At 43.8% G+C, this 12,165-nt stretch overlaps 1 protein-coding gene across 1 annotated transcript in view; it reads right to left on the bottom strand.

Moving 5' to 3' along the window:
* The window catches only part of LOC115105786 (roundabout homolog 2-like), a 161,220-nt gene that overhangs the window by 5,408 nt on the left and 143,647 nt on the right, over positions 1–12,165 (bottom strand). Inside the window, exons 18-24 of the mRNA XM_029628172.2 lie at positions 11,279–11,455; positions 10,387–10,413; positions 10,159–10,198; positions 6,013–6,140; positions 2,770–3,042; positions 1,355–1,511; positions 208–465 (exon numbers count right to left, since the gene is read on the bottom strand). Of these exons, the coding sequence (XP_029484032.1) occupies positions 208–465; positions 1,355–1,511; positions 2,770–3,042; positions 6,013–6,140; positions 10,159–10,198; positions 10,387–10,413; positions 11,279–11,455 (1,060 nt within the window). The remainder of the gene's footprint in view (positions 1–207; positions 466–1,354; positions 1,512–2,769; positions 3,043–6,012; positions 6,141–10,158; positions 10,199–10,386; positions 10,414–11,278; positions 11,456–12,165) is intronic.

A 12,165-nucleotide genomic window follows, 5' to 3' on the forward strand; every position in this document is an offset into this window, starting at 1 on the left:
GCAAGCACAATTGTTGTATCATATCATGATCTACGGATACATAGAAAGTAGTCTCTCTCGCCAAACTCAGATTTGAGAAGAGACTACATGGAAAGTAGTCTCTCTCACCAGACTCAGACTTGAGAAGAGACTAGGTAGAAAGTAAAGTATAATATATTTTTTTAATAAAGACATTGACAGATCCACAGTAAATTCTCTCCTGCTCACCACGTCTGTTTGGCCACTTGGTACTGGTAGGCTCTGGTCAGCTCATCCAGGTGGGCCTGCAGCATGGACTGCATCTCCTCGTGGTGGGTGGAGCTAAGGGAGGAGGATGACGGTTGGCTGTAGGGAGCTGCTGCCGGGGAGGAAGCCACTCCCCTGAGGGGCGGGGTGGGCACTCGCTCCTCCTCCATATCGTCGTCCAATCCCTGGTGGAGGTATGTCTGAACGGGAAGGGGCGGGGCCCAGCTGTCGCTGTCATACCTGCAACATGAACTACAATGTGAGTAATTTGAACTGAAACCATATCCTGCACTTCTCTGTGGATGTGTGTGTTTAAAGTGTTTAGAATTCTAAGTGTTACTGCTAGTGCTCTCAGTGTTGTACGCTTAGCTCACAGACAAATACAATTGTTTTTCTACTGGTTTGTATTTTGCCAGACCATTAAAAACATTGTTATCTGATGTTCTATCTCTCAGCAGAGGGAGAGAGGGAATTACACACATTTGCTGCTGTTTGTAATTACAAATCCACTGGCAGGGATGGGATGGGGAGATCAAATTACAAGATCTAACCACATGCTGTTTTGTCATAAGTGGTGGTTTAACCAGCCAAAGCTGCCTGAAATGGGCTGCAAGATATGTGTTCACACCCCAAGGTTTTCTCACTGCCATCCTTCCAAAAAATGCCTGTGACAAAAACAGTGAAGTTTTCCTCAGTATGACTAGTACAGGCACCGGCAGAGGGAGCTTACTACTCCATGTAGCAACCTCCTGCTCGTCTGTGCTTAGCGCTCTCCTTGAGTGTACACACACACACGCACGCGCACACACACACACACACACACACACACACACACACACACACACACACACACACACACACACACACACACACACACACACACACACACACACACACACAGCTAGAGATATAGGTAGGTTCATGGAGAGAGAGAGCCACGCTGGTTACAGCCAATTAGGAGAGGGTTTGCTTTCCTCTCAGTGGTTCACAGACATACCTCAGATCCCTTATAGACAAGAGAGGCTGCATGTGTTCCTTGTCATTATTTCACTTCCTGTGTAGCATCATGATATGATGTTTATAGGTATATGTATAGACGTGTGTCCAGACAGAGAGAATATTATCTTACCCTCCTCCATGGTTCTCTGGGGGGTAGTGGTCCACCTCGGTGCCTGGCAGAGGGTGCATGGGTGGGGGAGGCAGGGGCATGTTGACCCAACAGGACCCATTGGATTTGGAGGTCTTTGTCCCACCCTTTGACTTCTTTTTCTTGCCGCCCTTTCCACCTGAGAAGGAAAGAGAGAGAGTGAAAAATACAGATAGAGAGAGGGAAGAGAAGTCAGAGATTGATAGTTTATCTTATCAGCCTGGTCTCTGCCTCACAATACAGAGATATCCCTATAGCCCTCAAGCTGTGGGTTTTAATGAGCTGATACTATTCCCCATTGGGTTCAAACACACACACATACACACACTGCTGCTTGGAAAGCTATTTTATCATCACCTGGGCTTTCTCCCTCTCTTTCTCCCCCACCTGGCTCTCATTATTTCTCTCCTCTCAGTGTGCTGACGGAGCACTAAGACTTTTCCTCTATGTTGACATTTCTTAAAGAGGCGTAGAGACCTGGGGCCCGGAGCTACAGGCTGGCTTCCTCCCTTCGTCTGTTCTCTCTTTTCCTCTTCCTCTCTGTTCCTTATCTCTCTCAGGTAACCAGCATTCAGCTGAGCATACAGCCCAGAGCACATAAGAGAATGGACGTCCAACCAACAGACAGACAGCCTGAGAACTTCTCAACAATACGCCTCCACTCCGCACAGCCAAGCTAATTGTATACGGGTCAAACACAAAGGAATCCCTGCCTCTGCTAATCAAATTAATCCAAAGAAATGTGCCTTAATTCTCTGACATTTCTAGGGTAGAAAAACTCCTGAGGCTGAGGAGTAAAAATCGACATGAGGAGAGAGGAGCCATTAACAACAATATCCTCAGGGTCCATTTTCAATGAAAATGTAAATATAACATTCCCCTCTCTCTGCTGCCCCCCTCTCGCTCCCTCTTTCTCTCGCTCTCTTTAATATGTTTTTACACAGTGTGTGTCTCTCTCTCTCTCTCTCTCTCTCCAAGGTGGCAGGTAGCCTAGTGGCTAAAATCTGTCAATGTGCCCTTGAGCAAGGCACTTAACCCTAATTGTTCCTGTACTGTAAGTCGCTCTGGATAAGACCGTCTGCTAAAATGTCAACTAAACATGCTGCTCTTTTCCAATAAATATACTGAAAATAATCTCTTCTTCTATTGTTTCTATTGACTCTGTTCTTTCTTTATCTCTCTTTCTCTACTCCTATTGTTATTCCAAAAAGGCATCTAATGAATGCTAAGCTTCACTCTGTGACTGACCATCCAGCCGATGCTACAATTTAGGGATATCTGTTGCTATGCTTTAGAGCACGCTCTTTCAGGGCACACACGCAGGCACACATTCAAAACCACACAGCCCTACCCAGCCCATCCCCTCCCTGTGTTTCCCCAGTGTTGCTGTTGCGTACCGTTGCAGGGGCGTCCATCGGTCATTGAGTAGCCCAGGTTGGCTATTTCCTGCTGGGCTCGAAGGGAAGCCTTCCAGCGAGGGTCTGGTCTGTCCACAGCCAGCTCATGGAAGCTGTTGGAATGCAGGATCTGAGTGGTGGCATAGGGGGTGGCCTGGCTGCCCCGTGCTGGGCTGCTGTAGCCCGCCTTGCCTGTGAAGTCTATACTGCTGTATATGGCACCATCAGACAGCATGGTACCTGTCTTTTCACCCGCTCCAGAGGGCAGCACGTCTGAGATGAGCGAGACAGCAGGGAACGGACAGAGATTCATGGAGAGATAAAGTTACCAATCTTTAAGGTCAGTGTGTAACACATTATCACTCCCTGCTGCTCCAGTGTTAGGCTCTCTGGATTAGTTAAACTGATATCAAATGAACTGAGATGAATCCAAGTGATTAGCTAGCAGAATAATTATCATGTTGTCATGCAATGCCTTGTAGGGGCCCTACGCTGTGACACAGGGAAAGGGCCTGTCACACAAGGCTGACCTTCAGCTTTACCCACAGGAGCCCCAGGCCTCTCATCAGCCTGGTGGGAGTTAAATGAGCTACAGGAAAATGGCACCAATACACACATAGCATCTCTCCTTCTCAAACAGCCACACACACAAGTACACAGACATAAACACTCATCACCACAAGCCCACATCTATTATTAGGAGTTCAAGCTAACGAAGCTGGTGAAAACCTATTGAATTTGCTGCTGTGGGTTATTATTATTCTGCTTATGGATAAAGTTCTAACAACGCAATATTTTCCAGAAAAGTACTTAAAATAACATGGCCGTTACTGACCAATAAGCATTTAATTGTGCGTGGTCTGGCACATAAATCAGTCACATGATATTCCTATTGTAATAATACTTGGTACACATGTTCCAAACACTCTGAAGAACAACACAGTGAACACTGTGTTGTTCTTCAGAGTGTTTGGAACATGTGTTTAACTAGGCAAGTCAGTTAAGAACAAATTCTTATTTACAATGACGGCCTACCGGGGAACAGTGGGTTAACTGCCTTGTTCAGGGACAGAACGACAGATTTTTACCTTGTCAGCTTGGGGATTTGATCTAGCAACCTTTCAGTTACTGGCCCAACGTTCTAACCACTAGAGTACCTACCAGCTATAACAGGAACATGTTTATATATTTTCATCTTTTTAACTTAGAGTGATGACATTTTGCACATATGCTCAAGGATATGCGCGTAGCTAACCTGTAAAGTATGGTTCAGTTTGTTCACATGGTGATGCTGTTGGACAGGAAAAAAACATTCAGGCAAGCTCATTGGCTCATAGCGGCCATATTGTTTCAGCTAGGGTCCTGGAAAATATTGTGTTTGAAGATATGCATCCATACATGCTAAATACCATACTACTTTAAAGTAGTCAACATCATTAAAAATAGTCCAAAATACAGATTCATAGCCCTTGACTTACAGTGAATTCGGAAAGTATTCAGACCCCTAGACTTTTTCCACATTTTGTTATGTTACATCCTTATTCTAAAGTGGATTAAATAAAACACACCCCAGATATATGCCTTATCACAATTCTACAGATCAATTGACATTTCCTAAAACTTCATGTTATAGTTTCTGCTCTGACGTGCACTGTAAACTGTGGGAAAGAATATACTGTAGACAGGTCTGTTTCTTTCTAAATCATGACCAAACAATTGGCCACTGGTGGACTCCAATCAAGTTGTAGTGACATCAAGAATGATCAAAGAAATTGGATGCACCTGAACTAAATTTGGAGTGTCATAGCAAAGGGGTGTGAATACTTATGTAAATTCAATATTTTTTGTATTTCATTTTCAAGAAATTTGCGAAAAAAATGTAAAAACATGTTTTCTCTTTGTCATTATGGGGTGTGTAGATGGGTGAGAAAAACAAACATATTTAAGCCATTTTGAATTCAGGCTGTAACACAACAAAATGTGGAATAAGTCAGGGGGTATGACTACTTTCTGAAGGCACTATATATCGAAGCATACTGCATGAACAGTTTGATTTTGAGTTCTGATATTTGGCAAGCATGGTAAGGATGAGTAAGTATAAGTAGCTCATCATCCTAGGGTGATGTGTCCAATTTGCCCCTATGGTGGCGCTATGGGGCCAGTGTGTGAGTATGTGCTTGTGTGTGTGTGTGTGTGTGTGTGTGTGTGTGTGTGTGTGTGTTTGACTGTGGATTTATGTGTGTAAAACGTTTCATTGTGAAACACTATTAATACACCCGATGCACCTCTTCAGGTACTACTAACACTTTTGCCCTCTTATAACAACTTCTTAACTCACTTCAACATTTATCAACAATAAATAACAGTATGTTCCTCTCGCTCTCGGTCTCTCGCTCTACCGCACCTGCTGTCTTGACCTCTGAATTCTCCACTATGAAAAGCCAACTGACATTTACTCCTGAGGTGCTGACCTGTTGCACCCTCTATAACCACTGTGATTATTATTTGACCCTGTTGGTCATCTATGAATGTTTGAACAACTTGAAGAACAATCTGGAAATGTACTCTTATAATCTCCACCGGTCACAGCCAGAAGAGGACTGGCCACCCCTCAGAGCCTGGCACCTCTCTAGGTTTCTTCCTAGGTTCCTGCTTTTCTAGGGAGTTGTACCTAGCCACCTTAATTCTATATCTGCATTGCTTACTCTTTGGGTTGGTTTCTGTTTAAGCACTTTGTGACATCTGCTGATGTAAAAAGGGCTTCATAAATACATTTGATTGATTGACCTAGGTTGAACCCTGGCAATGCTGCTTGCAGGTTTAATTATTACTATTATTATTATTACTTCAACCAGTATGAAAGTGTATTGAACCAATCATGGACAGACAGAAGAAACACATACACACTCTCATCAAAGTTATTTTTCCCCCAGTTTTTTTAAGCCAATAGTGATGAAATACTTAGCATGATCCAGAGAGACTGAAAGTCCGAAGTGTGTGTGACAGCCTGTCAGTGTGCCTGCTGAAGTATACCCTCCACACTGAATAATGCATGCCGCTCATACGTATTAACATACTCTCACTCTGGGCACATGACCTCTGACCTCTGGCCTGACTGTGGGGCCATGGTGTGGCCGTGGCATAGAGTGACACCGTGGTCAGCTGGGAGGGTCTGGGTCAGCCCTCTCTCAACCTCCATTCTCTCTCTTTGTTTGACCAGTGGTGATACCTCTGTGTTCTTACCTCCTCTGCCAAAGTGTCCTCGTCCCTTGGTACCTTCCAAGCCCCCATTTGCTGGCAGGCTGGTGGAGGGCCAGGAGTCAGCCAACCAGGGGAATCCTGGGTCACCGGCTTTCAGCAGACCAGGATGACTGTTTTTTAGAAAGATATAGAGAGGAGAGGGAGGGAGGGAGAAAGAAGGGATACATAGAGAGAATGGGAAAGAGAGGAGGGAATGTGAGATTGTTATTAGACAAACCTCTGGTGCTGTCTGGATCCCAGCAATATTATTCATTTTCTAACATGTTGTTATACCGACTGCTTCAACAACAAATTGTTGTGGAACCTCATTCAGCATGTCTGCTCCTCTGGAGCAGCCTGGAGCAGAGGCAACAATAAACAAGCAAACAGAGAGACATAAAAAACTGACAAGTCCACAAATCAGTGCTGGGCTTTAGTGCCCCTAACACCCCCTGGAGAAACGGACCAGGACTAAATGCACAGACATTAAATCAGTTTTAGAGCCCAGCACTACAGAAATTTCCATTTTAAATGTAGAATCATGGAGGGCCTTCTGGCGGTTAGTCTGCCAGCCCGGGGAAGTTGGGTAGTGTCTCCATAGCAACACACATGGCAACAGTCATAGGATGGTTTGGTGAAACCACCCCTCCCATATTGCACAGGAAATTGGCAATTTCACTCCATTGTCTGAAATAAATACAGAAATATTTGTATTTTGTTACTAAGAGTTGAATAAGGAACAGATATAGGATCTTAATTTGACCTGTATTGTCACAGCAAAATAATCCTGCAGCAACAGGATTTGAACCTTTAGTGTCGCTTGATCAGTGGTTAGGATGCCATGGTCAGTGGTTATCTGGTCAAAATGAGGTTACATGAAAAGTGCAATACTGTTAATATAATGTGTTTGTGTGGGTTTTCAGTGAATTTATGTAACTCGCGAAGCTCATCTGCATTTCCTGCGGCTCAGGAAAATTCTCAGCAACAACAGAGTGATCAAATTAAGATTATATACTGTATCTGTATTTTTCACAACTTTATATCCGTGCTTTTACCCGATTACCTTATCTAGCTGTTGGTTTAAAGAGAGGCTACAGTCACATGCCTCACATGCCTTTGTTTGCATTTGGTTAATTAATGCAGTAGTCCACAAATGCATTTCCCTGTGAGCCAAGCCTGCCAAGCGCTCAGGGAATTGTACACATCTGACTTGTGATGGCTTTAAAGGTGTTTAAACAAGTATAGGAGTAATTTCCATAAAAATCACACAGGCGTGTTCACACAAATTTACACAGACACACACATTGAATAATACACACACACACGTGCGTGCACACACGCACACACATAGACGAATACAGTGAATTCGGAAAGTATTCAGACCACTTGACTTTTTCCATACTTTGTTATGTTACAGCTTTTTCTAAAATTGATTCAATAAATAAAAATCCTCAGCAATCTAAACACAATACCCCATAATGACAAACTGAAAACAGGTTTTTCGAATTGTTTGCACATTTATTATTATTTCTTAACAGAAATAACTTATTTACATAAGTATTCAGACCCTTTGCCATGAGACTCGAAATTGAGCTCAGGTGCATCCTGTTTCCATTGATCATCCTTGAGATGTTTCTACAACTTTATTGGAGTCCACCTGTGGTAAATTCAATTGATTGGACAGGATTTGGAAAGGTACACTCCTGTCTATATAAGGTCCCATTTGACAGTGCCTGTCAGAGCAAAAACCAAGCCATGAGGTCAAAGGACTTGTCCGTAGAGCTCTGAGACAGGATTGTGTCGAGGCACAGATCTGGGGAAGGGTACCAAAATATTTCTGCAGCATTGAAGGTCCCCAAGAACACATTGGCCTCCATCAAAGTTTGGAACCACCAAGACTAGAGCTATCCGCCTGGCCAAACTGAGCAGTTGGAGCAGAAGGGCCTTGGTCAGGGAGGTGAAAAAGAAACTGATGGTCACTCTGACAGAGCTCTAGAGTTCATCTGTGGAGATGGGAGAAACTTCCAGAAGAACAACCATCCCTGCAGCACTCCACCAATCAGGCCATTATGGTAGAGTGGCCAGACGGAAGCAGCTCCTCAGTAAAAGGCATATGACAGCCAGGCTTGGAGTTTGTCAAAAGGCACCTAAAGACTCTCAGACCATGAGAAACAAGATTCTCTGGTTTGATGAAACCAAGATTGAACTATTTGACCTGAATGCCAAGCATCACATCTGGAGGAAATCTGGCACATCCCTACGGTGAAGCATGGTGGTGGCAGCATCAGGCTGTGGGGATGTTTTTAGCGGCAGGGACTGTGAGACTAGTCAGGATCAGGGAAAAGATGAAGGGAACAAAGTACAGAGAGATCCTTGATGAAAGCCTGCTCCAGAGTGCTCAAGACCTCAGACTGGGGCGAAGGTTCACCTTCCAACAGGACAACAACCCTAAGCACACAGCCAAGACAACGCAGGAGTGGCTTCGGGACAAGTCTCTGAATGCAGAGATTTGTCCCAAAGCCACTCCTGCGTGGTCTTGGCCGATTGCTCAGTTTTTCCAGGCTGCCAGCTCTAGGAAGAGTCTTGGTGGTTCCAAAATTCTTCCATTTAAGATTGATGGAGGCCATTGTGTTTTTGGGGACCTTCAGTGCTACAGAAATGTGTTGGTACCCTTCAACAGATCGATCGGGACAAGTCTCTGAATGTCCTTCAGTGGACCAGCCAGAGCCCGGACTGGAACCCGATCGAACATCTCTGGAGAGACCTGAAAGACCTGAAATAGCTGTGCAGCAAGGCTCCCCATTCAACCTGACAGAGCTTGAGAGGATCTGTAGAGAAGAATGGGAGAAACTCCCCAAATACAGGTATGCCAAGCTTGTAGCGTCATACCCAAGAACACTCAAGGCTGTAATTGCTACCAAAGGTGCTTCAACCAAGTAAAGGGTCTGAAGAATTATGTAAATGTGATATTTCCGTTTTTTATTTTCATCAATTATATATATTTTTTAATTAACTTGATTTTGCTTTGTCATTATGGGGTATTGTGTGTAGATTGATGAGGAACATATTTGTTTATACTTTTTAAATAAGGCTGTATGTAACCTAACAAAATGTGGAAGAAGTCAAGGGGTATGATTACTCTCACAAACACACACTTGTGGACACAGGCAACACAACACAGTTTATTTTTTGTGTATTTTTTTTGTGTATTTTTTTGCTATATTTATTTCAGCTCAGGACTGCATCTGCCTGCTCAGGTGTGACAAAGTAGAGTGAAAGAGAGGAAATAGAAAAAACACAAGACAACAGAGAGGGAGAGGACAACCCTGATCCATAGCTGCTGGGGGAGCTCTCTTCATATTCTCACTGAATCAGTGCCCAATGCTATTCAGCCAATGATATTCAGAGCTAGGTATCTCTCTGCTCTGTAAGACAGACCACACTAGACTAGCTGTAGAAGACAGGGGTGATCTGCATTCTTATACTGCCAGTGTCTGTAAGCATTAATATTAATTTCACTGCACCTGAGATAACATCTGCAAAACTGTGGATGCGACCAATAAACTTTGATTTGATCTGTCTGCCTGCAAGCCAGCCTGGGGTTCAGTGGGACTGGGGAGTCTCCTCTCCGGCCCCTCTCTCCTGGGTCATTATCACTGTACATCGTTACATATGCTTGCATTCTGAAGGCGTGCCGTGAGCCTCGCGGTAGCCTGTCTGTCGACAGGCAAATTCATCACCCCCTGGAAACGCTGCCACCGGCACCTCTGCACAGGATGAACGAGCCAATAAAAAAACCTGCTCTGCATGCATTAATCGTTTGTGATCATTTCACGGGAGTGATTGATGACTCACACAATCGATACATCAACGCACGTGTTGCACCAGGATTAATAAGTGGAGGAGCGTTGGAACATATAAGAAGTTAATTCATATTCCAATGACTTTGTGCCCTCCATGAAGGTTGATCAAGTACCATCATTACACCAACATCTATGTCGTTCCACAAGGGATGTACCATCACTTCTAATGTTTATTTGTTACTGTAAAGCCCATGGCATGACAATGTGTTTGAGTGTTGGGAGGGTTGAGTGACTTAATAAGGATTTTGATTGTATTATGTAAAGGTTTTAGAGGTGTGGTCCTCACCTTCCATTTCCAATCAGGCCTCTGTCTCGTTGGAATGTCACTGTGGTCCAACCAGAGAGAGATGGCAGGAAGTAGAGAGAGAGAGGGGGAAGAATTTTAATCAGAAGAGTTCTTTGTTAATATTGAATGTGTTTCAAACTGTTATATATTTTTCTCATATATATTCTCAAAATATATTCTAGCCCAATATCCAAAGTTAGGTGACAAGACAGGACGAATGGTCAATACCTGCACGGGTAAAGGTGAAGGACTGAACTGCAAAACAAAAAGACAGAGAGTGTGTGTGTGTTAAAAGCCTGTCGACACTCGACACCGTCGATGTGTCAGCATAAACAAATATGAACACAACCACAGACATAAAAAATATGCAAACACCATCCTTTTGACGATGGTAGTCACATTTAGATCAGGAAAAATGTGACAAAGAATAACTAGAGTATGGAGGTTGGCTGGATGAGAAATACAAAGCAGGCAGGAAAAAGGAGACAGAAACATTTAACTGGATATTGAAGATACATTTGCTCTGAGAAGAGATGGGATCAGAGGAGCAGCGATGGTGAATAAAGTAAATCACTATTGAATTAGGTAATCAACATGGTTTCCACACCAGCCACTGAAGCATGGTGATTGCAATACACATTATAATGAGAATAGTCCACAGCTACATGCTACCCACCAATCCCCCAGAAGGCCAATCAAAAAATACGCATACCTAAATCTGGAAAATGCATTTACGGCTAATGTGTGAACATGGGTCACGGTTCCATAATGAAAGGGAATGTGAATTACTTATTTGAATTGAGTGTATTTGAGTTTTAAGGTGCAGTGTTGATGGGATTGTGTTTATAGCCGATGCATATAGGTGCACAATGGATTAAAGCAAATAGGACTTATTTCCGTCTGAGCTGAACATCTCTACCTTTGTTCTGCATTAAATGATATTCCATCGAGCCAAAACAGCTCTGTCTCTCACCTCTGGGATTCCACTTATCCACGCTAGACACATCCTCTAAAGGCAGTTGGGAAAGCTAGTCTACACTGTAATGTGTTTGCATAGTGTGTCTGATCTCTGTTGATATTACTCAGGCCTGTGTCTGTAACAGTATATAGTGGTTCTGACCTGCATAGTTGCTAAGGCCCTTCCTCTTCTTCCTCCTACAGTACAGCCAGGCGCTGAAGCCCATGAGGACGATCCAGCAGGCCCCTCCCAGCCCAGCGATGAAGGCTGGCTGTTTCACCACGTCTGAGATGCTGTTGTTGCCCTCCGCCCCCGTCATCACATCACGCAGCTCTGCACCTGGGGACAGACAGGAGGGGACAGGGGACACCCATCGGATTGACAGCATGGCATCTGGTGGACGGATAGTGCTATGTGGTCCACTAGACCTAAACCAGTCAACAGCTAACATCTTTCAAAATGGTTTAAAATCAATGTTTATCAATAGGTAATAACAAAATCTACTATATAATCTAAAAACAATAAACTCTGTACGAAAGGTACAATCACGTTACAGTTATTTTCTAGGTTTAAAACAATTCAACACCATGAAACACTATAGATAAATAATATCAAATAAAAAAACACACCATCGAAACCATAAAAAAACTGCAATATGTAGGCAGAGTGTTCATCAACTCAGCAGTGCTCTCATCAATTTGAGCTCCGAGACGGGAGATTGACAGAGCAGCTCAGACAGAGTTTGATTTTCTGCTGCAGCTACTGTGCTGTGAAATTAGATTCACAGTCTCCAGCTTGAGCAGGAGCCCCAGCCCCAGTCATTAAGCCTCAGTCCACAGGCCTCTGTTTGCCTGTCTCTGGCCGTTGAGGATATTTCCCCCACACATCAGTCAAAAGTCACGGATGAAGAGCATCTGGCCTGGTTCTGCTACTGATTTTAGGCCTATATACTCAGCGCATCCCTCAGCAGTTTGATAAGATGTGATAGGATGATAAACCCACCCCAATAACACTGTCTACCATTTTTAGCGATGGCCACACAGATATCG

This window comes from Oncorhynchus nerka, linkage group LG22, assembly GCF_034236695.1.
Source record: "Oncorhynchus nerka isolate Pitt River linkage group LG22, Oner_Uvic_2.0, whole genome shotgun sequence".
Lineage (NCBI taxonomy): Eukaryota > Metazoa > Chordata > Actinopteri > Salmoniformes > Salmonidae > Oncorhynchus > Oncorhynchus nerka.